At 49.5% G+C, this 25,834-nt stretch overlaps 1 protein-coding gene across 2 annotated transcripts in view; it reads left to right on the top strand.

Annotated features, from left to right (window-relative positions):
- Window positions 1–25,259, top strand: part of CLDN18 (claudin 18) — a 92,351-nt gene extending 67,092 nt beyond the window's left edge. For both annotated transcript variants that reach the window (XM_085634322.1, XM_085634321.1), the window contains exon 5: window positions 23,818–25,259. In XM_085634322.1, the coding sequence (XP_085490448.1) occupies window positions 23,818–23,974 (157 nt within the window). In that variant the 3' untranslated portion in view covers window positions 23,975–25,259. The remainder of the gene's footprint in view (window positions 1–23,817) is intronic.
- The last annotated feature ends 575 nt before the right edge of the window (window positions 25,260–25,834 follow it).

The raw sequence follows: 25,834 nt of genomic DNA, 5'->3' as shown, positions 1-25,834 counted from the left end.
AATCAGGATCTCCGGCTGATCCCTTGAAGCCTGATCAATTTAAAAGAATGCTTCCTTCTATCATTTATCTTCTAGAAGAAGTAATCAATGGATCTTTGCGTGAGGCAGTTGTGCCTATGGCCTGGAAACAGGCCAAGGTCCTCTCTTTACTCAAAAAACCCTCTTTAGACCCTCGGAAGCTCGACAGCTTCCGCCCCATCTCTTTGCTTCCCATGGCTGCTAAAATCACAGAGGCATACATTACCTCTCTCCTCACAGTTTTTTTTACAGCTCATCAGAGGTTTGATGTGTCCCAAAATGGCTTCCAACCCAGCCACAGTACGGAGTCTGCTCTTCTGGCCGTCACTGAACATCTCTGGGCAGCTTTGGATGCAGGGCAGATGTCAGCACTGATCTTGCTGGATCTCAGTGCCGCGTTCGATACTGTATCTCATGCAATCCTGTTGAAGCGCCTCTCTGAGGCCGGGATCTCTGGGACAGCTCTTGGTTGGCTGTCCTCCTTCTTGGCTGACAGGACCTTTCAGGTAGTCGCCCCCCCTTTTGCCTCTGGCATCTTCCCTATTGGTCAGGGGGTCCCACAGGGCTCGTCCCTGAGCCCTCTGCTCTTTAATCTTTATGTTCAACCTCTGGCGGAGGTGGCAAGGAGTAGGGGGCTGACCATGGTTTCCTACGCCGACGACACGCAGTTGGTGGTGGCCCTCACGAGCGACCACGAGGAGGACGCCAGAAAATTTCAGGGCGACCTCTCTGCCGTTGCCGAGTGGATGACTGCCAACTGTTTACAGCTAAACTCTAACAAATCGGAGGTGTTATTGGTGGGGGGGGAACCATGAGTACTGGAGCGACCGGTGGTGGCCTGCTAGTTTGGGTGTGGCACCTACCCCTAAGCCGGTAGTAAAGAACTTGGGGGTTTGGATGGACAGCACACTCAACTATGTGGTTCAGACGAAGAAGGTGGCTGGCACTTGTTTCGGTCTTCTTCGTGGTCTGAAGCCCATCCTGGCCTTTTTTGATGCCTCTACCAGGCAGACCGTCGTCCAGGCCTTGATTTTGTCGAGGCTTGACTACGCCTGCTCGCTGTATTTAGGAGTTAATAAGTCTGAGATACAGCGGCTTCAGAGAGTCCAAAATGAGGCTGTCAGATCTATCCTGGGCTTACGCAGACCCTGCTCAGTGACTAGTGCCATTCGACGGCTTCATTGGCTGCCGGTGGCGAGGCGTATTGAGTTTAAGGCACTTTGCTTTGCCTTTAAAATTCTGAAGCTGGCCTCCCCTTGCATTTTATCTGATCTTCTTTTACCGTATATCCCTAGGCGACCTCTTCGCTCAATGGGACAATGTCTAGTCACGGTTCCTCGGGTCAGGAAAGTTCGCGCCGGTGGACGCTCCTTCCGGCATAGAGCGGCCCTGTTGTGGAACTGCCTGCCGGTTCACATTCGGGAGCTCACCAATTTCCTCCAGTTTAGGAAAGCTATTAAGACCTTTTTGTTCCCCTCCCTGTAGGCCTCTTTATTTCTTTTCCTTGTTTTGCTCTGCCGTTGCTTAGCGCCGGGACGCCTCTTAGCCGAGGCAGCTGTTGCGCTTTATAAATCCGGCTAACATAACATAACATAACATAACTTGCTTGCTCTTCCAGTACCTGCCGTGATTGACTGTGTTCTTCCCTGGTGCTCCTGCTTTGGCCGCTGTTGCTTCTTGGGTGGTGTGCGCTGGACGCCGCTGGCTCACATTTGGCTCTGTGAGTACGTGTGTTGCAAGTTTGAGTGCTGTGGGTTCTGGGCGGTTGACTGCCCTGCTACCCTCTATGGTCACCAACGGGTCCCGGAGGGCCTGACTCATGCCGTGCTTTGGCCCAGCTCGAGTTCCGGAGGGCCCTGACTGAGTCACTCCTTGCAGTGGCTTCTGCCTGCTGCACACGGTCTCTCCTTCTGGTCCTAGTCTTTTGCGATATTTCTTTGCCAAGCTGGCATTCTGGCTCCTCAGTCCAGGTCCCTGGCGGCCTGAGGGGGTAGGACCTTGTTCCTGTTTCTGCCCCCCCAAGGGTGTTTCCACGTGGCAGGGGCTGATTCCTCTGGGTGCTGTTGCTGGCTGCCTGCTTTCGTTCTGTGGTTCCTGTTTTTAGGCTTGTTCTTCTTACCCTCTTACGTGGTTCATCTCTTCGTGGGAGGGGGGCCATGTTCTGTGTCTGCTGGGCCCGCCTCCTCCGGGTGTGAGCCGTGTGGCAGTTTTGGCCTCCTGGGTCGACCGCATGCAGTGGCATCTGACCTCTTCTGTCTTGTCTTTGGTGTTGGCACTACGGGTTCCTGGCTTGTCCTCCTGGGTGTCCTGGTTCCTCGCCTGGTCGTTGTCCTTGCCGCTCCTGTGCCGCATTTCCTCTTGGGGTGGTCCTTTGGCCCTCCCTTCCTTTGCTTCTGTCTTCCTCTTGAGTCGTGTCTGCACTCTGAGTGTTCTCTGGCTGGGTGCCTGCCTGGTTTTGCGGGGGCTGTGGTCTCTAGCCCCTCTGTGTCTGGTTTTGAGCTGCGTCTTTGCTGCCTTGTCCGCCCCCCAGTTTTGCCTGGTTGCTGGGTGTGGTGCTGGCTTGGGTCTGGTCCTTCCCTATTTTGCGTCCGATGGCTGTACCTCCCTGTCGGCCCTGGTCTCGTCTCCTCTCCGCAGTACAGCAGTGTGAAGTCTGCTTAGTGCCTGGTACGGCCACTGTCTGGGACAACCAGGTGCTGTTGGCTGTTTGTTATGTCTGCCTGAGGTTGGCACGGGCCGTGGTGTTTGTTCCTCCTGTGGGGGGGGGGGGCATCTGGGGACCTTTTTCTTAGTCGGGTCTTCCCTGCCTCCGGCGGGGTTTTGCCTGCTGGTCCCTGGTCTGTTCTGGTCTCTGCCCTTTTTTGGGGTGGGTCAGGGCTGGTTTGTGGCCTGCTTGTGCGGCCCTGGGTGGTCGGGTGCTCTCAGCTCCTGCTGCTGGCTGTTCTCCTCTGCTCTATTGGGTTTGGGCTTTTGGCCCGGTCCTGTGGTCTCTGGTTGTGTGGTCTCCGCCTGTGGGTGGCTGTTACCTTGACAGCCGTTTCCTGGCTCTTGCTGGGGTGGGCTGGTTTTGCCTCTTGTGGCCTGGGACTCTCCATTCCGGCTGCACTAGTCTTCTGCCTGGGCAGCTGTTCCGGTCTTCTTGGCGTGCCCCCCCCCCTTTTTCTGGGGCCCACTCTCATTTGCCGTGTTTGTCACTCTGTACCCCCCTCCCTCTGTTCAGGAGGGGCAGTCGCTGGGTGTTTGTCTTGCTTCTTGGGTTGCCTTTATGCTTGGCTGCTGGTTTCCCGGGGCTGGTTGCTGCGGTTTGGGGGTGTGGTTGGGGGCTTTGTGCCTCTGGCTCCTCTGGCACTCCCTGGCCTTTGCTTTCGCCTGTGCCCTGCTGGGGCCTTCCCTGTTTGGGGCCTTCCCCGGTTGTGGGTTGGGCCGCTGGGTCCTTCTGGTCGGGAGGGTTGCTTGGCTTTGGCCCTGGCTTCCTGCCTGCTTGGCACTCTGTTGTCAGCGCTCTGCCCTGGGTGTTTTGTTTTCCCCTGCTCCTGCCCTCCCTTGGTGGATGCTGGGCCGTGGTGTTTGTGGGCCTGGGCGGTCTGCTTGGCTTCTGTTGCCTCTCTGGTTTGGCTGGTTTTGAGGGTTTGTTTACCTCCCCTCAGGGGTCGGGGGTTTTAAGCCGATGTCTCTCTCCCGCCCCTTCCGGGCCTGTGCGGGCTCCAGGTTGTTGGTCCCCGATCTTTACTGGCCTGTCTGTTGTTTGGACGGCTGTCTGCCTGGTCTCTTTGGGGGCATCTCTGGCTGGCTTATTCTTCTGCCCTGGTCTTTGTGGCCTTGGGAGTTTGCCTTGCCTGCCCCTGCTGCTCTGGCATTTCCTGTTGATCCCTAGTTCGGTTGGGGCCTTCCGAGGTTCTGGTCTCTGGCTCTTCTCCTGTCCTTTTCGGTTTGGTTGGGGTCTGGGTGTCTGGTCCTCATGGAGTTCTCTCGGAGGCAGGTTCTGTTGGGTTTCTTGGGTCTGCTCCCTTCTGGCTCTGTGGGCCTTGTGGGGTGGTGTTCCTGGGGTTGTGTTCCTGTTTCCCCGGCTTTATTGTGTGTGCCTTGGCCTTTGCTGGCTCTTGGCCACTTCCTGGGCTCTCGCAGTCGGGGTGCTTGGTTGTTGTCGTTTGGCTGCTCTGGTAGTTGTTGATGGCCATTCTTTCCAGGGGCCTGGTCCTCCTCTCTGGGGCTTTGGGGGCTTTGTCCTCTGGGCTCTCCGAGGGACTGGTCGTTCTGGTTGGGGGGTTGTCTGGTGCCTGGCCGGTGCTTTCTTCCTTCTTGGTTTGGTCTGGCCCCTTTCCGCCCTTCATGCTTGGTTGCATTGGAGGCTGTGGGGCCTAACTGATTATGTGTCCCTTTGTCTGTCAGGACTTCCCATCTTTCTTGTTGGGGCTAGATCTGTGTCTGTGCTGCGACAGGGTCCTGTGTGCCTGCCTGGTGGAGCTGGGCTTGTCTGCCTTTTTGTCCCATGCGCTCCTTGGTCGTGTTCTGTTGGGGCTTCTTCTGCTCTGGTCCGCTGTAGGTCAGGGTGTTGGTATCTTTGGTGTCCGTTTCCCTTCTGGGGCTTCCGCCCCATCTCTTTGCTTCCCATGGCTGCTAAAATCACAGAGGCATACATTACCTCTCTCCTCACAGTTTTTTTTACAGCTCATCAGAGGTTTGATGTGTCCCAAAATGGCTTCCAACCCGGCCACAGTACGGAGTCTGCTCTTCTGGCCGTCACTGAACATCTCTGGGCAGCTTTGGATGCAGGGCAGATGTCAGCACTGATCTTGCTGGATCTCAGTGCCGCGTTCGATACTGTATCTCATGCAATCCTGTTGAAGCGCCTCTCTGAGGCCGGGATCTCTGGGACAGCTCTTGGTTGGCTGTCCTCCTTCTTGGCTGACAGGACCTTTCAGGTAGTCGCCCCCCCTTTTGCCTCTGGCATCTTCCCTATTGGTCAGGGGGTCCCACAGGGCTCGTCCCTGAGCCCTCTGCTCTTTAATCTTTATGTTCAACCTCTGGCGGAGGTGGCAAGGAGTAGGGGGCTGACCATGGTTTCCTACGCCGACGACACGCAGTTGGTGGTGGCCCTCTCGAGCGACCACGAGGAGGACGCCAGAAAATTTCAGGGCGACCTCTCTGCCGTTGCCGAGTGGATGACTGCCAACTGTTTACAGCTAAACTCTAACAAATCGGAGGTGTTATTGGTGGGGGGGGAACCATGAGTACTGGAGCGACCGGTGGTGGCCTGCTAGTTTGGGTGTGGCACCTACCCCTAAGCCGGTAGTAAAGAACTTGGGGGTTTGGATGGACAGCACACTCAACTATGTGGTTCAGACGAAGAAGGTGGCTGGCACTTGTTTCGGTCTTCTTCGTGGTCTGAAGCCCATCCTGGCCTTTTTTGATGCCTCTACCAGGCAGACCGTCGTCCAGGCCTTGATTTTGTCGAGGCTTGACTACGCCTGCTCGCTGTATTTAGGAGTTAATAAGTCTGAGATACAGCGGCTTCAGAGAGTCCAAAATGAGGCTGTCAGATCTATCCTGGGCTTACGCAGACCCTGCTCAGTGACTAGTGCCATTCGACGGCTTCATTGGCTGCCGGTGGCGAGGCGTATTGAGTTTAAGGCACTTTGCTTTGCCTTTAAAATTCTGAAGCTGGCCTCCCCTTGCATTTTATCTGATCTTCTTTTACCGTATATCCCTAGGCGACCTCTTCGCTCAATGGGACAATGTCTAGTCACGGTTCCTCGGGTCAGGAAAGTTCGCGCCGGTGGACGCTCCTTCCGGCATAGAGCGGCCCTGTTGTGGAACTGCCTGCCGGTTCACATTCGGGAGCTCACCAATTTCCTCCAGTTTAGGAAAGCTATTAAGACCTTTTTGTTCCCCTCCCTGTAGGCCTCTTTATTTCTTTTCCTTGTTTTGCTCTGCCGTTGCTTAGCGCCGGGACGCCTCTTAGCCGAGGCAGCTGTTGCGCTTTATAAATCCGGCTAACATAACATAACATAACATAACTTGCTTGCTCTTCCAGTACCTGCCGTGATTGACTGTGTTCTTCCCTGGTGCTCCTGCTTTGGCCGCTGTTGCTTCTTGGGTGGTGTGCGCTGGACGCCGCTGGCTCACATTTGGCTCTGTGAGTACGTGTGTTGCAAGTTTGAGTGCTGTGGGTTCTGGGCGGTTGACTGCCCTGCTACCCTCTATGGTCACCAACGGGTCCCGGAGGGCCTGACTCATGCCGTGCTTTGGCCCAGCTCGAGGTCCGGAGGGCCCTGACTGAGTCACTCCTTGCAGTGGCTTCTGCCTGCTGCACACGGTCTCTCCTTCTGGTCCTAGTCTTTTGCGATATTTCTTTGCCAAGCTGGCATTCTGGCTCCTCAGTCCAGGTCCCTGGCGGCCTGAGGGGGTAGGACCTTGTTCCTGTTTCTGCCCCCCCAAGGGTGTTTCCACGTGGCAGGGGCTGATTCCTCTGGGTGCTGTTGCTGGCTGCCTGCTTTCGTTCTGTGGTTCCTGTTTTTAGGCTTGTTCTTCTTACCCTCTTACGTGGTTCATCTCTTCGTGGGAGGGGGGCCATGTTCTGTGTCTGCTGGGCCCGCCTCCTCCGGGTGTGAGCCGTGTGGCAGTTTTGGCCTCCTGGGTCGACCGCATGCAGTGGCATCTGACCTCTTCTGTCTTGTCTTTGGTGTTGGCACTACGGGTTCCTGGCTTGTCCTCCTGGGTGTCCTGGTTCCTCGCCTGGTCGTTGTCCTTGCCGCTCCTGTGCCGCATTTCCTCTTGGGGTGGTCCTTTGGCCCTCCCTTCCTTTGCTTCTGTCTTCCTCTTGAGTCGTGTCTGCACTCTGAGTGTTCTCTGGCTGGGTGCCTGCCTGGTTTTGCGGGGGCTGTGGTCTCTAGCCCCTCTGTGTCTGGTTTTGAGCTGCGTCTTTGCTGCCTTGTCCGCCCCCAGTTTTGCCTGGTTGCTGGGTGTGGTGCTGGCTTGGGTCTGGTCCTTCCCTATTTTGCGTCCGATGGCTGTACCTCCCTGTCGGCCCTGGTCTCGTCTCCTCTCCGCAGTACAGCAGTGTGAAGTCTGCTTAGTGCCTGGTACGGCCACTGTCTGGGACAACCAGGTGCTGTTGGCTGTTTGTTATGTCTGCCTGAGGTTGGCACGGGCCGTGGTGTTTGTTCCTCCTGTGGGGGGGGGGGGGCATCTGGGGACCTTTTTCTTAGTCGGGTCTTCCCTGCCTCCGGCGGGGTTTTGCCTGCTGGTCCCTGGTCTGTTCTGGTCTCTGCCCTTTTTTGGGGTGGGTCAGGGCTGGTTTGTGGCCTGCTTGTGCGGCCCTGGGTGGTCGGGTGCTCTCAGCTCCTGCTGCTGGCTGTTCTCCTCTGCTCTATTGGGTTTGGGCTTTTGGCCCGGTCCTGTGGTCTCTGGTTGTGTGGTCTCCGCCTGTGGGTGGCTGTTGCCTTGACAGCCGTTTCCTGGCTCTTGCTGGGGTGGGCTGGTTTTGCCTCTTGTGGCCTGGGACTCTCCATTCCGGCTGCACTAGTCTTCTGCCTGGGCAGCTGTTCCGGTCTTCTTGGCGTGCCCCCCCCCTTTTTCTGGGGCCCACTCTCATTTTCCGTGTTTGTCACTCTGTACCCCCCTCCCTCTGTTCAGGAGGGGCAGTCACTGGGTGTTTGTCTTGCTTCTTGGGTTGCCTGTACGCTTGGCTGCTGGTTTCCCGGGGCTGGTTGCTGCGGTTTGGGGGTGTGGTTGGGGGCTTTGTGCCTCTGGCTCCTCTGGCCCTCCCTGGCCTTTGCTTTCGCCTGTGCCCTGCTGGGGCCTTCCCTGTTTGGGGCCTTCCCCGGTTGTGGGTTGGGCCGCTGGGTCCTTCTGGTCGGGAGGGTTGCTTGGCTTTGGCCCTGGCTTCCTGCCTGCTTGGCACTCTGTTGTCAGCGCTCTGCCCTGGGTGTTTTGTTTTCCCCTGCTCCTGCCCTCCCTTGGTGGATGCTGGGCCGTGGTGTTTGTGGGCCTGGGCGGTCTGCTTGGCTTCTGTTGCCTCTCTGGTTTGGCTGGTTTTGAGGGTTTGTTTACCTCCTGTCGCGGAAGCGTCAGCGTGTCAGCAGGATACCCTACCCACTAACCTTAGCCAGCCAGCAGGAACGATGCTTGCGATGAGAATCCCCCCTCTTCTCCCCTTCGCTAACTCTCCCCTCAGAAAGACCACCAGAGTAGGGAGAGAAATCGATTGGGAGAAGGGGGAGGGAACCAAAGATGACCACCGGAGGAATGCCGTGCAACCTACTGTCCAGTAGGTGGGTGAGGCAGAAGTTCTAGGAGGGTTCTTGCGTCGGAGACTACGGACAAGAGAACAGAGGACACATAAGCCACTACCGTTATCATGAATCCCCACCCCCTGCCCCACTATCTCGAACTCACAGTTTTCAAGGAGGGGGTGTCTATCACTGGTATCTGGTAACCGTCCTCTGGGAGTGCTAGGTGGTTGGTTGACTCTGTGTTCTGCGCGATGAAAAGAGAGGATGTGGAGTGACTGTCTGAAGGGAGACAAGGGAGGGCTCTCAGACCCCCTACAATCCTGCGTCTTGTCTACCTTCCCTCCCAACGTCCTGGCGTAAATCAAGAAGAATGTGTGCTCTCTCCTGTTGCGTCACAGCAGAGCACTCGGGTCTTTGAGGAATGTGTGCTCTCTCCTGTTGCGTCACAGCAGAGCACTCGGGTCTTTGAGGAATGTGTGCTCTCTCCTGTTGCGTCACAGCAGAGCACTCGGGTCTTTGAGGAGAATGTGTGCTCACTCCTGTTGCGTCACAGCAGAGCACTCGGGTCTTTGATGAGAGAATTCCCTTCTCACTTTGCTGTTATTAGCGGTTGTGCTCACACGGCAGTCGTGCTCTGGTCTCGTGGAACCATAGAGCTCTGCCAGGTCGGATAGCTCCTCCGCGGTTCCGTCACCGCGGGAGCTGTCTCCGAAATGAGGGGCTTAGTATATACTTACTCCGGTTCCTGTTGTTCCGGGGAGTCTAGCGGGACGCCGCAGTTCTCTCTCACGGCTCCTGCTGATGTTGGCGCGAGGGGTGTATCTCCGGGTTCGTGGTCTCCGTGACGTCCAAGGTGTAGCGCGCACACGGCGCTCGTAGTACGAAGGTCTCGGAAACAATTCTGGAACTGGGGCGAGATTGTCAAGCGCCTCCTCTAGGGGGAAGCTGTCTTTTATAGCTGTGCGATATGCGACCCTGGCTGACGCGATTTCTGGTCGCCAGCCCCAGGGTGTTCTGGGCAATGTAGTTCCTGGCCGGTGTTCGCGTAACCGCGACAGAACCCCCTCTCAAGGACCGCCGTCCCGGCGGACGCCCCGGCTTCCCCGGATGTGACCTATGGAAGGAGTCCACCAGGTCGGGGCAATGGAGATTATGCGCTGGTTCCCAGGTCCTGTCCTCCACTCCAAACCCTTTCCAATCCACTAAATATTGGACCCTTCCTCTTACTAATCGAGAGTCCAGTATTTCCTGTACCTCATATTCTTCCTGGCCATCGACCTCTATGGGTGGAGGTTTCTCTGGGAGTCTCGTACTGATAGGGCAGGGTCTTAATAGTGACACATGGAACACGGGGTGTATATGCCAAGAGATGGGAAGGGACAGTCTCATGGCCACAGGGTTTACCACTCTCTCTATGCTGTAAGGTCCTATGTACCGGGGCTTCAGTTTATCAACCCCTTTTAACTGGAGATTGCGTGTAGAGAGCCATACCTTGTCCCCCACTTGGTACCTTGGTTCCTCCTCCCTTCTCCTGTCGGCCCATTTTTTGTGCGCAGCTTGAGCGGAAGTTAAACTGTTTTTCGCTTCGAGCAATACTGCTCGGAGGTGCGCATGGTGTTCTTGGATACTGGGAAGTTTGGATTGTACGGGCCATTCAAAAGGGAGCATGTTGGGATGGTGTCCGTAGAGGCAAAAGAAAGGGGAACAGCCCAACGTGGAATGCTCCGCGTTATTATACGCGAATTCTGCCATCCATAATAAGGGAAACCAGTGGATGGGATTCTGTAGGGTAAAACATCGCAAGTATTGCTCAAGGGTTTGGTTTAAGCGTTCTGTTTTTCCATCGGTTTGAGGATGGAAGCTCGTAGATGTTCGTGCGTCAATGGCGAGAGATGTACAGAGAGCTTTCCAGAACTTGGATGTGAACTGGGACCCTCTGTCCGTAATTAATACGCTTGGAATTCCATGTGCTCTGACAAGGTGCTGTAGAAAAACAAGAGCTAGTTCCGCAGAAGTGGGGAGTTTTTTCAAGGGAACGAAATGCCCCATCTTTGTTAGATGATCCACCAATACTAGTATTACTGTATATCCCTCGCAGGGAGGCATTTCAACGATGAAATCCATTGAAATGGTGTGCCAAGGTCGCGGGGGAATAGGAATAGGTCGTAGGAACCCCGTAGGTCTTGTGTGACTCGCCTTACTTTGTGCACACACGGAACAGGTGCTCACATACTCGTGAGTGTCTTTTCTCAGCGTATCCCACCAGTAGGATCTCTCTAAACAAGAGATGGTTTTGTAAATACCCAAATGACCCCCTAAAGGAGTATCGTGCGCCCACGCAAGCACTTGGTTTCGCAATAGAGGATCTGGAATGTATAATGCTTGGGCATGATACAGGAGATTGTCTTTCTCTGTTCTTTTTTCTGGGCATTCAGCTATCCATTCCGGAGCATTGATATCTGCCACCGCTACTCTCAGGTCCTCCAGGAAATCTTGCGAGCTTATTTGAGCTATGCTTTTGCTGGGATCCTTCTTATCTGGGAGGATCAAGGGAGGTTCTTTCTCCTCCTCTTCCACGTTCTCCTCAGTGTCCCCCACTCTAGACAGCGCGTCTGCCTTCCCATGCTGAGGTCCAGGGCGGTACTTAATCACGAAATCATACTCAGCAAAAAAAAGTGTCCATCGCAACTGTCGGGGCGTCAGAGCCTTCGCCGTTTTCAGGAAGAGGAGATTGCGATGGTCTGTGAAGATTTCGACAGTGTGTCGGGCGCCCAAAAGGTAATGTCTCCATTCCTCACAAGCCCTTTTTATCGCCAACAACTCCTTATCAGTGACGGAGTAATTGACCTCACAGGGGGATAGTTTTTTGGAATAATACGCCACTGGATGGAGTTGTCCTGTGGCGGGATGGCGTTGAGAGAGAACCCCTCCAACGGCATATTGTGAGGCATCCGTCTCAACGATAAACGGGAGTTGTGTATCCGGGTGCCGTAAGATGGGAGCTTGTGTGAACCTGTCTTTTAGGGCCTGGAATGCTTGTTCTGCTTCGGTTCCCCATCGAAACGGTGTGTTCTTTCTTAGCAAGGTGGAAAGAGGGGTGATTAGTCTGGAAAAGTCCTTAATGAATCGACGGTAATAATTTGCGAATCCAAGGAATCTTTGTACTGTCTTGACGTTGTGGGGTGCCTTCCATTCCGTGATTGCTTGAACCTTTCCCTGCTCCATCTGAAACCCACGAGAGTTAATTATGTACCCCAGAAAAGCCACCTCTTCTGCGTGAAACACACACTTCTCCAATTTGGCATATAAGGAATGCTGTTGCAACCTGTCCAATACCGCTGTCACGTGCTGCACATGGTCCTCTAGCGTGGCGGAATATACCAGGATATCATCGATATATACCACGCAAAACGTCTCCAGGAACCCTCGAAGCACTTCGTCCATGAAATATTGGAAGGCTGCCGGGGCGTTACATAGTCCAAACGGCATCACCATGTACTCATATAAACCGAACTTGGTTCGGAAGGCGGTTTTCCACTCATCCCCCTGTTTGACACGGACCAGGTGGTAAGCTCCTCTTAAATCGAGTTTTGTGAACCATCTTGCTCCCTTGAGTTGGTCCAAGAGCACGGGTATTAAGGGCAGGGGGTAGCGGTTTTTTATGGTGACTCGGTTTATGGCACGGAAGTCTATGCAGGGCCGGAGCTCATCACAATCCTTCTTAGGTATAAAAAAAAGAGGGGAGGAAGCGGGTGAAGATGAGTGCCTGATGAATCCGGAGGCCAGGTTGTCCGCCAGGTATTTTTGTAGGTACTTTGTTTCCGGTTCTGTGAGGGCGTACACCCTACTACATGGTATTTCGGCTCCAACTGCACTGTGAGCGTGATGAATTCTTCGCAAGTGGGAGGGAGTTGTACCACTTGGGCAAGAACGTCCTTCAACTCTCCTCTCAACCCTTGGTAAAAAAGGGAGGTGCGCTTCTCTTGAGGCCAATCAGTCTCCACCACCAATCGATTGAAGGAAGTGATATATGTAAGGAGATCCTGAGATCCTTGCTTAAGGGTCATAAGTTCTTTATCCAAGGTAAGCATGTGCGATTTTCTGTCAAACAACTTCCTTAATTCAACGCAGAAGTTGGAGAAGTTATGTACCACAGGGTCGTCCCTTTCCATTAAGGGGATAGTCCAACTGGCCGCGTTCCCTCCCATGTAGGACATCATGAACGCGGTTTTTGCAGCCTCGTCTTGGAATACCAATGGCTTACATAGAAAATGCAACCTGCATTGGTTGAGGAAGGTCTCAAACTTTTTGGGCTCTCCATAGAACCTCTCAGGGGGAGCCAATGGTATCCCAGTGTTTTGCAACACATGTACTGTAGGAACAGAGTCTGTGCCCGGAGTAGGGCCTGGGGCGGAAAAGACCCCTTTTTGGGGGTCCGGTCGATGCGCCATACTGGGAGGAGGGAGAGTCCAGTCTCTTATGTAACCCCCCGCTCTGCTGGATTCGGGTTTGCCCTGTCGAGATAAGCCCGCTACTTCCCTTCGGAGGGTGCCGACTTCATTTTTCAGGTCTCGGTTTTCTGCGCGGGAGGCTTGCACCTCTACCTGTAACGCGTTGAGACTATCAAGAAGCGTGGCTAGTACTACATTGGTGTCCATCGTCCGGGCTGGGGTACTATCTTGGGCTTGACAATCTGTCGCGGAAGCGTCAGCGTGTCAGCAGGATACCCTACCCACTAACCTTAGCCAGCCAGCAGGAACGATGCTTGCGATGAGAATCCCCCCTCTTCTCCCCTTCGCTAACTCTCCCCTCAGAAAGACCACCAGAGTAGGGAGAGAAATCGATTGGGAGAAGGGGGAGGGAACCAAAGATGACCACCGGAGGAATGCCGTGCAACCTACTGTCCAGTAGGTGGGTGAGGCAGAAGTTCTAGGAGGGTTCTTGCGTCGGAGACTACGGACAAGAGAACAGAGGACACATAAGCCACTACCGTTATCATGAATCCCCACCCCCTGCCCCACTATCTCGAACTCACAGTTTTCAAGGAGGGGGTGTCTATCACTGGTATCCGGTAACCGTCCTCTGGGAGTGCTAGGTGGTTGGTTGACTCTGTGTTCTGCGCGATGAAAAGAGAGGATGTGGAGTGACTGTCTGAAGGGAGACAAGGGAGGGCTCTCAGACCCCCTACAATCCTGCGTCTTGTCTACCTTCCCTCCCAACGTCCTGGCGTAAATCAAGAAGAATGTGTGCTCTCTCCTGTTGCGTCACAGCAGAGCACTCGGGTCTTTGAGGAATGTGTGCTCTCTCCTGTTGCGTCACAGCAGAGCACTCGGGTCTTTGAGGAATGTGTGCTCTCTCCTGTTGCGTCACAGCAGAGCACTCGGGTCTTTGAGGAGAATGTGTGCTCACTCCTGTTGCGTCACAGCAGAGCACTCGGGTCTTTGATGAGAGAATTCCCTTCTCACTTTGCTGTTATTAGCGGTTGTGCTCACACGGCAGTCGTGCTCTGGTCTCGTGGAACCATAGAGCTCTGCCAGGTCGGATAGCTCCTCCGCGGTTCCGTCACCGCGGGAGCTGTCTCCGAAATGAGGGGCTTAGTATATACTTACTCCGGTTCCTGTTGTTCCGGGGAGTCTAGCGGGACGCCGCAGTTCTCTCTCACGGCTCCTGCTGATGTTGGCGCGAGGGGTGTATCTCCGGGTTCGTGGTCTCCGTGACGTCCAAGGTGTAGCGCGCACACGGCGCTCGTAGTACGAAGGTCTCGGAAACAATTCTGGAACTGGGGCGAGATTGTCAAGCGCCTCCTCTAGGGGGAAGCTGTCTTTTATAGCTGTGCGATATGCGACCCTGGCTGACGCGATTTCTGGTCGCCAGCCCCAGGGTGTTCTGGGCAATGTAGTTCCTGGCCGGTGTTCGCGTAACCGCGACACCTCCCCTCAGGGGTCGGGGGTTTTAAGCCGATGTCTCTCTCCCGCCCCTTCCGGGCCTGTGCGGGCTCCAGGTTGTTGGTCCCCGATCTTTACTGGCCTGTCTGTTGTTTGGTCGGCTGTCTGCCTGGTCTCTTTGGGGGCATCTCTGGCTGGCTTATTCTTCTGCCCTGGTCTTTGTGGCCTTGGGAGTTTGCCTTGCCTGCCCCTGCTGCTCTGGCATTTCCTGTTGATCCCTAGTTCGGTTGGGGCCTTCCGAGGTTCTGGTCTCTGGCTCTTCTCCTGTCCTTTTCGGTTTGGTTGGGGTCTGGGTGTCTGGTCCTCATGGAGTTCTCTCGGAGGCAGGTTCTGTTGGGTTCTTGGGTCTGCTCCCTTCTGGCTCTGTGGGCCTTGTGGGGTGGTGTTCCTGGGGTTGTGTTCCTGTTTCCCCGGCTTTATTGTGTGTGCCTTGGCCTTTGCTGGCTCTTGGCCACTTCCTGGGCTCTCGCAGTCGGGGTGCTTGGTTGTTGTCGTTTGGCTGCTCTGGTAGTTGTTGATGGCCATTCTTTCCAGGGGCCTGGTCCTCCTCTCTGGGGCTTTGGGGGCTTTGTCCTCTGGGCTCTCCGAGGGACTGGTCGTTCTGGTTGGGGGGTTGTCTGGTGCCTGGCCGGTGCTTTCTTCCTTCTTGGTTTGGTCTGGCCCCTTTCCGCCCTTCATGCTTGGTTGCATTGGAGGCTGTGGGGCCTAACTGATTATGTGTCCCTTTGTCTGTCAGGACTTCCCATCTTTCTTGTTGGGGCTAGATCTGTGTCTGTGCTGCGACAGGGTCCTGTGTGCCTGCCTGGTGGAGCTGGGCTTGTCTGCCTTTTTGTCCCATGCGCTCCTTGGTCGTGTTCTGTTGGGGCTTCTTCTGCTCTGGTCCGCTGTAGGTCAGGGTGTTGGTATCTTTGGTGTTCGTTTCCCTTCTGGGGCTTTGCCTTTGGGGTCTCTTTGGGGTACCTCCTTTTCGGCTTCCTTTTTGGCCTGGTCACCCTCTTTGGTGCCCCCTCCTCTGTTTAGCGGGTTGGGGTTTCCCTTTGGTTGGCCTGGGTCCTCTGTTTCCTGTTTCTCTGGTTGGTTACCTCCTTGCTGTCGCCTTCGGTTTTCCTTGGTTCTGGTTTCCAGTTCTTGGTTGTTTACCTCCTGGCCTGTTCTGGCTTGCTGGCCGATTGGGTCGCTGGGGGTATTCTTCTTTTTGTGGCCTCCTCGCTGTCCTTTTGTTCTGGACGGCCACTGTTGGGGTTTTTGTTTGGTGTGTTCTCCCCCTTCCTAGTTCACGGGGGTGCTCCTGGTTTGTGCTGACTGCCCTCTGTGGGTTGTCCTTTTCTTCAGCTTGGTTGTCTCCTGTTTGTTTTGGTGGGTACGGTTTTCCCTTTTGCTTCTCTTGGGTTGCTGCGTTTGGTGTGGTTTCCTGGGTGTGCTTGTGGGTTTGGAAGCCCGGGTGTTCTGCTTTGGTATTCCCCACTTTATAATGAATGGGACGAGGACATAAGGGACCTGAGGGTAATGCTCTATTACTTACGGGTAATCTTCATTACTCCAGGTCCCGTTGTCCTCGTCCCATTCATATGCCCCGCCCTCCCTCTCGGACGTCCGGCCTTCCTGTGGGGGCTTGATTGTTCAGGCGGAATGCTGGGTAAGTACTGCTTATGTACTCCCATTGGGAGGGGCTAGGGGTAGGGTCCCAGCATTCTTCTTTTCTTTTTTCTGTCGGGAGATGATTATCTCCACTTTGTAAATGAATGGGACGAGGACAACGGGACCCGGAGTAATGAAGATTGTCGGTAAGTAATAGAGCATTCCTAAAAGCAGGTGCTTAAGACAACTGGATGAAATGTTGTGTAAATTGCTCAGTGTTTAAAATATGGTAGGGGGACAAATCACAATCATAAAACCGTAAAGGATGAACATAAGTAAACATTTTTCTCGCGCTTTAAAATATTTTTCCCAAACACACCATCTCTTCTCCACCTATCCTATAAAAAAGGGGTTTGTTGCAACTCCTTCATACATGTGCACCCACACTTACTGCAGAAATGTGCACTTTTAACTTAGTACTGCTAGAGTGACCAGATATTTGTTCCAAATCGTTTGTGGATTACGTTAAAGTTAAGAACTTAGTGGTTTGTCCCCGAATTCATACAACACCATCTCTCCCCTCTCATCACATAGCAGTAAACCCATCCAGAAGCTCTCCTGAAAAGTAGGTTTGCAGATTTGAAGAGCTTCAACTTGACAGACCTCTCCCATTGCTATTGCTCATCTCTGCCTGGCCAAGCTTTTAAATAAAAGTTTGCTGTCTATATTACACAATCATGAATTGAATATACATATTTCGAATGTCTATCCTGCCCTCTCTGGTGTATTTTACCTATGCATGAGTAGGATATGAACACTGGTGTTTTTGATGCCAGTGTCAGATGACTCAAGTTGTGACCTATGCATGCTTGCAGCCTGGAATGGAATACCTTTTTATGTTTCTTTGGCATGTCCATTGTTAATGCATGACTGCTAATGTGAGTGTTGGTGCACATGTATCTTTGGACCTGATTACCAGTGCTTCTTGGAAAGTTGATGTAACATGTTTATTGGGCTTGAGGGTGGTCGCAGGTGGTGGCCCTGACCACAAATTTCTTGTGCCTTGTGTCGTATTCATATTTTTATTGCTTTGTTCTGTTTTTTTTCTTAATGAATTTATTGTGTTGTGTAAATTTAGAATTGTGTAATTCAAGCAAACTTTTTAAGATATGCATTTCCTTACGATTATATTCAAGACATTTCCAACAATCCGACACCTTGTGAACTGCAAAAAATAAAAACAGGAGTATGTTAATAGCTTTGACAGACTTAAGAGACTTAGGCCCAGATTTACTAGATAATCATGCAGCGCAGTGCAGCAGCCGCAAAGGCTGCGCCGCGCTGCCTTAGAAGGAGAGCGCAGGAGAGCGCCATATTTACAGAAATATGGCACTCTGCTCCTCTTTACATAGCTCCAACACAGAAATGTGCTGCCGTGCGCCACATACACGCCTTTGCACCATAGTGGAAGGGTGTCTGTGTGAGACTAGCCTATGAATTGTACTGGAAGGATAGCCTTCCAGTACTAAATACTATGCTTAGACTAACCTTAAAACTTTCCCCACCTTGCATGTGTGCAGTACAGTGAAGCACACATGCAAAGTCAGAAAAGAAAGGAGAAATTAAAGCATTTTTCCGTAACAGTGCCTGGTTGAAGGGGAGCTTTTTTCTGACACTAAACCCTGTCTACTTTTTTAAGTAAATAGGGCTTAGCATTAGAAACCTTGCGCGGTTGAATGGGAACGCCCATGCAGTACACCCCCGTGGCGCTAAGTAATACAAAGCAGCGCTATGTGCTGCTTTGCGCTACTTTCTAGTGATTTCCCAGTGCTAAACAAGTTTAGCGCTGGAAGGTAAATTTGTAAAAAAAGATTTAGCGTCAATTTGTGTCACTTCTGTGATGCAAACACAGCGCTAAAACTTAGAAACTCTACCTCTTAGAAGTCTGGATATCTTCCTTGGAAATTTGACCCTAACAAAGAACGAAGAAGTGTAGATTAGATATGATTGGTGAAATCATTGTAATTTATACTCTGAGGTTAAAATAATTAAGGTTGGGCCTTATAGTTTAAGGAAGTGGAAACTAGACCTTGTATTCAATTAGATGTAAAACAGACTTTAAGTATAATATAATTGTAGTTTAGGTCTGAATATTGACGCAAATGTAGGCGAGGTGGGATTATGGGGTTCATATGGGTGTACATTAGAAATTATAGTTCAAGTATGTGTAGACTAGCCCTCAACTTTGAAGGCAGTGAAGATGTATCTTAGCTGATGGTTTGCATGGAGTACACTTTATAAGTCTAAAATGAGTGCATGTTAGATGTACAAACCGATTGTTTTAGTAAAAGTAGTTGTATAGGTAACTAGTCCCAATCAAAAGTAATTGTCCATGTCATGAGAACGGGATGAAAATTGTCTAGAAAACATTTAATTTTGTTTGAACTAAACACGTCCCTGCTCATTTTCATTCTCACAGTCGATATAGTATGAAGCGATGATCTTATCACAGGTTTGAATAGACACTATGGTGGTGACAAGTGAAAATAGCATTGGAACAGTTTATATGTCTGGCATATTATATTGGACTGCAGAGCATTTGACTTTGTCGTTTGTTGTTTGACTTGACACACTTTATTAAAGCAAAGCTAAAGTATGCAAAAAACAATTCAAAGATAACGCCCTACGTACATAGATGCATGTGTGACCATCTTGGAATGTTTTTAGCATATTTTACAATACTTTAACGTTCCTAGGCGGCCGACACATTTAGAAGCAATGTATCTACGATGTTGGAAGAGAAAAGAATCAAAAACATTTCAAGAAGACTGCCAGCCAATACACCACATGGGTGGACATATTTGAATATTTATTTTTATACTTTTACAAGCTGAAACCCCAAATTTAAATTAGTGATTCCAGAAACAAAATTGGAGGAAATTAATGAAGAAATTTCAGGAATTTTATACTCAATCTAAAAGAAATAAACTTCAGAGAGACTTCAAAGGATACCCATATACCACATATGATTACTACAATTAACCTGCACCAAGGTTTACCAATTCCGAATTTCCAAATCTGATTAAATTATCAGGAAGTAGCTGGACATCCAGTTCAGGAGGTAATATAAGTTGGAAGGAAGAAGCTATAAGAGGAGAGGGAATTTCCAGGGGCCAAACCCTCCTTTGTTCTTTCCATAAACCCATTTCAGCCCAATGTTTTGCTGACCTGATATGTTTGGGCACACACAGAATTTCACCTTCTCAATACAATTAGAGGCCTTTTTTTAGGACAAACATGGGGAAGAGGAAAGCAAAAAGAACAAAGGGTCCAATGGGAAGACGGAAATCAGAGAATCACCTGGGGTATGCCGAAGGAGACTCTACAGGGGAATAGCAAATCAACAACCTAGTGGTTAATCTCTCAAATACTACCTTGACCAAACGGGACTTCTTGAACAAATGTCTCGGGTTTTTCTTCAGCCATCACAGATGACAAATTCCAACTGAGTTACAAACTGGCTGAGTTTTGCAGAAAAATTCATGAGAATGAAGGTATTTTTTTTCTGATTCTGAAAGAGATACATATGACAATGGGAGTACTGGACACCAGAAAAAAACGTTGTCCCTCCATCCAGCCACTAGCATGCCCACGGAGGAGCTCGCCTTTGAACAGGCAGTAATACATGACATAGAATCACTGGATTTATCTGATATATCTTTCTTTCATAATCTGAACAGAGAACAGAAAACAGCTTTCGACAAAATGAAGTCCAGTCCTACTATAGTACTGAAAGCAGCGGGAAACAACGCGGTCTGAGCCATGCATGTGCCGACAACGCAATCACTACCATGCTTGCCTTAACCACGCATATGCGTGGTTAAGGCAATGCGTGGTCTAGCTGCTGCCGTGCCGAAGCAGGAATGCTCAGGAAAGGACGCAGTGAGGTAAGTGGGGCTAGGGCTGGGACTGGGATTTAGGGGGTAGTTTTTAAGGGTTGAGAGTAGCTTGTCAGAGTTGGGGGGTGATTTTCAGGGTTGAGGAGTCGGGTAGTTTTTAGTACTGGAAGTTCGGGATAGTTTTAGGGGCTTAGGGGAGGGCAGGGTAGTTTTTAGGGCTCGAAGGGTCGGGTAATTTTTAGGTCGAACTTTTGAGACCTCTTGTATATACCAGAATTGCTTTCTGCTTAGATTTTTTTTTTTCTGGCAACTTCCTCTATTTAACTTTCTTGATAGAAAACGACCAGCAGAGGTCAGTAAAATACCAGAATCACTTTAGAATTCTCTATATTCCAGTCCATATAAATTGTCTTCCACGAGCACCCGTAGACAATAATATTTTTTTCAAATCTTGTATTTTCAGTGATATGACCACTGAAGGTCCTGATTTTATATTCAAAACAGGGCTTTGGACGATATCATTTCCCGCTGAAAGGCAATATTTATCTGCACGTGTTCCCATACCTGGCGTGTCACACAGTTTGGTGCTTACTTTCCCTCCATGTTAAAGAGTAGTAGATGTTTCAGCACCGAGGCTAATGTGCTGCATAACTAAATACATGTAAGGTCCCAAAGGCGAGACCGATTGCATTGCAAATGCTTGTTTTAAATTAGGTGATAGGGTTTTAGACCTCAGGGCAGTGAAAAAGGATGGCGTAGTTTAAGGGATAGCGAGGAGGGTGCGGGGGTCGGGTAGTGTATGTTAAGGGGCAAGTTTTTAGACCTCAGGGCAGGGAGAGGTAATGGGTAGTCGGTCGTTTTAGGGCTTGGGGAGGGCGAGGTAATTTTTAGGGCTGGGGGTCTGGGTTGTTTTTAAAAGTAGGGGTTAGGATTTTAGGCCTCAGGGCAGTGGAAGGGGTTGGGGTAGTTTTAGGAACAGCGTGGGGTGGGGGCAGTGTATGTTATGGGGTTGGGGTTTTAGGCCTCAGGGGGAGGGAAATGGGTAGTTTTCAGGGAAGTTTTTGGGCCTCAAGGCTAGGAGGGGCTGGTGAGAGGTTTATCATTTAGGCCTTGGGGTTGGGGGAGGAGGGACGGAGTAGTGCGACCTTGGCCATGCATACCCCTTTACCATTCATGCCTTTACCACAAAATTGCATGGTAAAATGCATGCGTGGTAAAGGAATGCATGGTTAAGACAAATTGGTGGTTTGGGTTGCGTGGTAGAGGCACGCGTGATTTAGCCATGCATGCCTCTATCATACAACCGAAAGCAACAGATAAGGATGGAGTCTTCCTTCTCCAAACTAAGAAAACCTGCTAAGAGGAATGTTCATGCCTACTTGGCAATACTAGGAATTACAAAGTTCTGACCACAGACACAATTACTAAGCTACACAACCAAATAAAGAAAACAGTGGACATGGCTATGGTCAACAACTGGATTTCAGCAAATGGATATTTTGATTACTACCATTACTGTATTGCTCACTTTGCCACTGGATTCAAGCTAGCCTGGCTGATGAGGGCTGTTAGCCCAAAACCGGTCCCAGGATGCTTGTTTCCAGTCCAGGGAAGACATGGCTTGGCAGTTCGAGCTGGACTGTTCCCATGAGGCACATGATCAAGACTGATTTGCATATAGCTGTGTCTGACCTGGGGTGGCAAAGTGAGCTAAATAATGATGATGGATTCAACCCACATCTGTGACTGGGGGTGAGTGTTTGAAATGTTTCAGCACTCCGTCCATCATCTCCTTGTGTTTGCTTTGAATTAATAGAAAAACATAGACAATTTTCATCCCGTTCTCATGACATGTACAATTACTTTTGTCTGGGACTAGTTATCTATACAACTACTTTTACTAAAACAATTGGTTTACACTGAGCATTCCCATACCGTCCTAAGGATACATACAAAAACCATGTCTTGGGGCCAGGTGCAGCCATATCTTTCAGGAAGGTTTCACAGGAAGAGGTGTGGCTCACTAGTTAGAGGCGGCAGACCCGTAAGCAGAGAATCGGCCAGGGACCAGGGTTCAATTCCCGACGTGGCAGGGTCGTGGACCAGGGTCAAAACGGACTTGATAATTCTCGCCTCGGTACCTACTCTAACCAGGAACACACTCGGCAACTCTGGGCATTAAGCTTGCCTCATCTCTACAACGGCCCCCCACAGACGCCGGGGATGCCTGGTTTCACCTTGGAGATACCCAGAAAGGGACCATCTCACTGGGATAGCCAGGACGGGTTCCCCAGCGGTCTACAGCGCCGGGATGCCCCGTTGCTGGGGCAGCTGTGCGCTTTACAAGTCTACAACATATACATATATACATATACAGGTAAATTGTAACCCCAATGGTCTTCTACTGATGTAGCTAGTTCTTTTATCCCGTACAGGGAGATGACCACCCTTCAATCTCCGCATTACGAAACTACCCTAATTGTGCAGGGTAAGCTAGCAGGAAGAAGAAACTTGTTTCTTCCTCCACAATCTTGTCACTTTTTTTGTGCAGTCTTACTCTATTCTGTGCGTCACTCAATAATGCATGATTGGAGATCCTTATGCTAACTACTACGTGTCTATGTTGATAACCAATGTTTTTCAATATTGTTTTGCCCACAGATAAATATTGTGGCAAACAATTAATCAAGGGTTTTTGTTTGTTTGTTTGTGTTTGCTTTGATGGCTGTCCACAGACATGACTGAGTTACTAGAGGGACATGACAATTTTATGAGGATCTTTAAGTACTGATGAAGCCCGCTGATCCAGCTAGACACTAGTGACCAGTTGAAACATGTTGACTTAGCAATTATCAAGGATGATGGAGCTCTAATTACCCACTACCATCCTACCTGTTCCCTTCTTCTTTCAACCATGTCAGGGTAGCCCAGAATAAACTGACAGTGGGGCTGATGCCCTCGGCAGTTTTAAATGTAAATTTTTTGGAAGTATTCTGATTCCTAATTATAGCATCCTGAGGTCAGCCCCCACCCAAATACAAAATGTGTCTTGTGTGTGGGAAAGCGCAGTGATGAACAATGCCACAAGTTGTGGGTGAGGGTTGATTCTCCTAACAGATGGATCTCCTTCATCTAACTAGAATAGCACTAAGCCTATTATTATTTGATGCTCACTATTCTATTTGTGGTATATACTTTGATAAAAAAACATTCCAACAGAACCACCCTTACATGCACACACATGGATAGCCATTTTGGTTAGGTTCTTGTCAAAGTAATGCAAAGCCCGTTAAAGATGACAAAACCTGAGTCTGCAGACATGACAGCCATCTTGGCATGATTTATGTCAAAGTATACCAAAAACTAATTAAAGGTGGCCACCAGTACGTCTGCACATGTACACACATGTGCGCACCCATGATGGCCATCTTAGAATGGTGGTTTCTATGCTTAACAAAGGATGTGAAGGCCATTCATTCCAAGATGGCTACGGCTACTGCTAGCAGTTCCCACTCAGTATGTGGAGCACTGTTAGTGTTAGCAAGGACTTGGTAGAAGCATCTGGGGAGCTTCCAGCGTTTTCAAAGTAAAAGAAAATGTTTAAAAGGAAAAAAAAGATTATTTTCAAAATGCAGCATGTAATCCCACCAGCCCTGGTACTGACAGGGACCATACTTATGGTAAATGTGCTGATTATGCACCAGCAAAATACTGCCATCCTCAAAAAAGGGCAGCTTTGGCTGAAGGGACCAATCCACTTACCCCATGCAGTATGCCCTGGTGTACAGAAAAAAAGAGAAAATTATAATTTGACAAATCAATGGACGAAGACTATTGACAAATCACTCGATATGTTTATACATTGACTACAATTTTTTCTAAATAGTTTTCTTTCTTTTTTTAAACTTAAATTGAGGTGAGACAGCCTTTCTAAATAGTTTTCTTTTTTTTTTTTAAACTTAAATTGAGGTGAAACAGCTATAGCTGTCTCAAAGACCAGACCTAACATTTTTTATGTTAGTCATTAAGAGTGTGTTTATGTATAAGCATTAACAGCAAAGGTTTCCTTCATCAAACACATTATTTGATTATAATGCCTCTTGATGTCCTTCAACAGAATATATTTCTTCTTGATTCTTGCAGCTATAAATCTGTAGCATACCACGCATCCGGCAAGACTGCAGGATACAAGTCATCGGCGGCCTACACCACAGAGGACAAGAGTAAAAAGTCCATCTACAATGAATCCAGACGAAGCGATGATGGGAAGAGCTACCCTTCCAAATATGATTATGTCTAATCATGCATCCAGGAATCTGGACACCCAAGCAAGGAAATATTCCTGAGGCCTTGGTGTATTTTTAGCATTGGACAAGTGGACTAAGAATGCATTTTATACATGATTTTCATTTTGTACCAGGTTCCAGTTCTCCTGGTTAGTGAGTTTTGGCTTGAGTGAGTTAGGAAAGAAAAGGTGTATAGTGAAAGGGAAGAGTTTTGCTTCATTCAAATTTATTTCTCTACTGTTGCTAGAGATCAAAGCTCCATGCAGATTCATCCCAGCCCATGCTCCTCATATTGCATATGGGCTACAACTAGTACAAATGCAGAACCAGGATATTTTGTGGTGGTGTAAAGCATACATCTTTTGACCTGTCCCACATTACCATATGATTAGCTTTCATGAATTTGGTCAGATAAAGACTGGTTAAAGATAAGTAATTGAAACTTGACTTAAAAAATGAAGGGTCTTATTTAGGGTTTGGTAGATTTAATACTCCCTTTCAAACATAGCAGACATCTGTGTGCTGCATTACAAGAGCATTATAGTCTAGGGCACTTGTGATACGGCAGGTGGGATATCTGTCACGTTTCTGTCAGAATATCCCATCTGGCACACAGTAATAAGGCCCTAAACTTGGACCAGGCCAAGTGGATCCAAGTTTTTGATAAAACCACCTAGCTGTGTGGCCACCTTTACATCTGACTTCACTGTGATAACACCAAATGTTTTACATGAAAGACACATTAGCTACATCCATGTTGGTAAGGATCCAATGGCTTTATTATCTAGAATTGGATTGCAAAAATCAATGTCAAAACATCAGCTTGTTCCGGATTGTGATAGACAAGCATGTGGTGCTGGATACAGTGTTATTTAAACTCTGCAACAGACCTTTAAAGAGCCTAAGCAATTTGGTGTATAGCAAAATTGGAGATTGTAGGGTGGCTATGTTTACTTCAAGTCAGACCAGCATTCTGTATATATTTTCTTTAAAGCTTTTACCAGAATGTAACAGAAAATAATCAAATAAGCTTCGACATGCCATACCCTTCAGCCGGGCAAACTCTGCCAATGACTAGAGTTGGCAAAATACAGATACTATGGTACAAGTTCTACTCCTCTTTTACTGTATGTTTCGCAAAACTATATTTGACTTTTTGATAGGTTTTTTTTTGTTTTCTTTGTGTAAAGTAAAAACTGAATAACCTTAATATTTAGATACAAGATTTTTGTATTTTGCTTTTGAACTTGTGCTAAACTGGCTAAAATATTTGTGAGTAAATAAATACCTTATTGTTTATATCTATGGTCATTGTTTTATGTTTTTCTTAGAACAAAGGATGTTAGAATTTTAATGCTAGGGGAACTGGCCCAAATTTGACTGCATATCCTAACAGAGAGATTTTGCATTAATTCTTGTTATACTTCTGCAACCATGGTCAGGTAAATAGCCACTCCAAATCTTCCTCCCAGCTGAGAAGAACCATAACCTTTACCACTCCAACTTAAGCTACGATATCGAAGGCTCTGAAGTACTCTCTAGTCAAAATTCACTCCCCACATGATGATCTTCGCGTTCCCTGTTTTTTACTTTGGCTTCCAAATTGCAAGCTGAAGCCTTTTTGCAGTCCAACCAGATGTCTTTTGAGAGGGGCTGTATTTATGGTGTAATGGTATTCATTTAAAATTCTTATTTCTTGAGATTTTAACAAGTAAAGGAAGACATAGGATCAGGTCGTAGACTTGCCTATTGCAACACATTTGCATTCAGAGAGGTTGAAGAGACCCTTATTGGTTTTCAGAGGCAAAAGCAGATAGTACTAACGCTATATTTTGTGGTAGTGTGAGCATGCAGTTAGGCTTTTCCAAGGGTAG

Source organism: Triturus cristatus, chromosome 11 (assembly GCF_964204655.1).
Source record: "Triturus cristatus chromosome 11, aTriCri1.1, whole genome shotgun sequence".
In the NCBI taxonomy this organism is placed as follows: Eukaryota; Metazoa; Chordata; class Amphibia; order Caudata; family Salamandridae; genus Triturus; species Triturus cristatus.
This window is presented reverse-complemented; position numbering and strand designations above follow the sequence as displayed.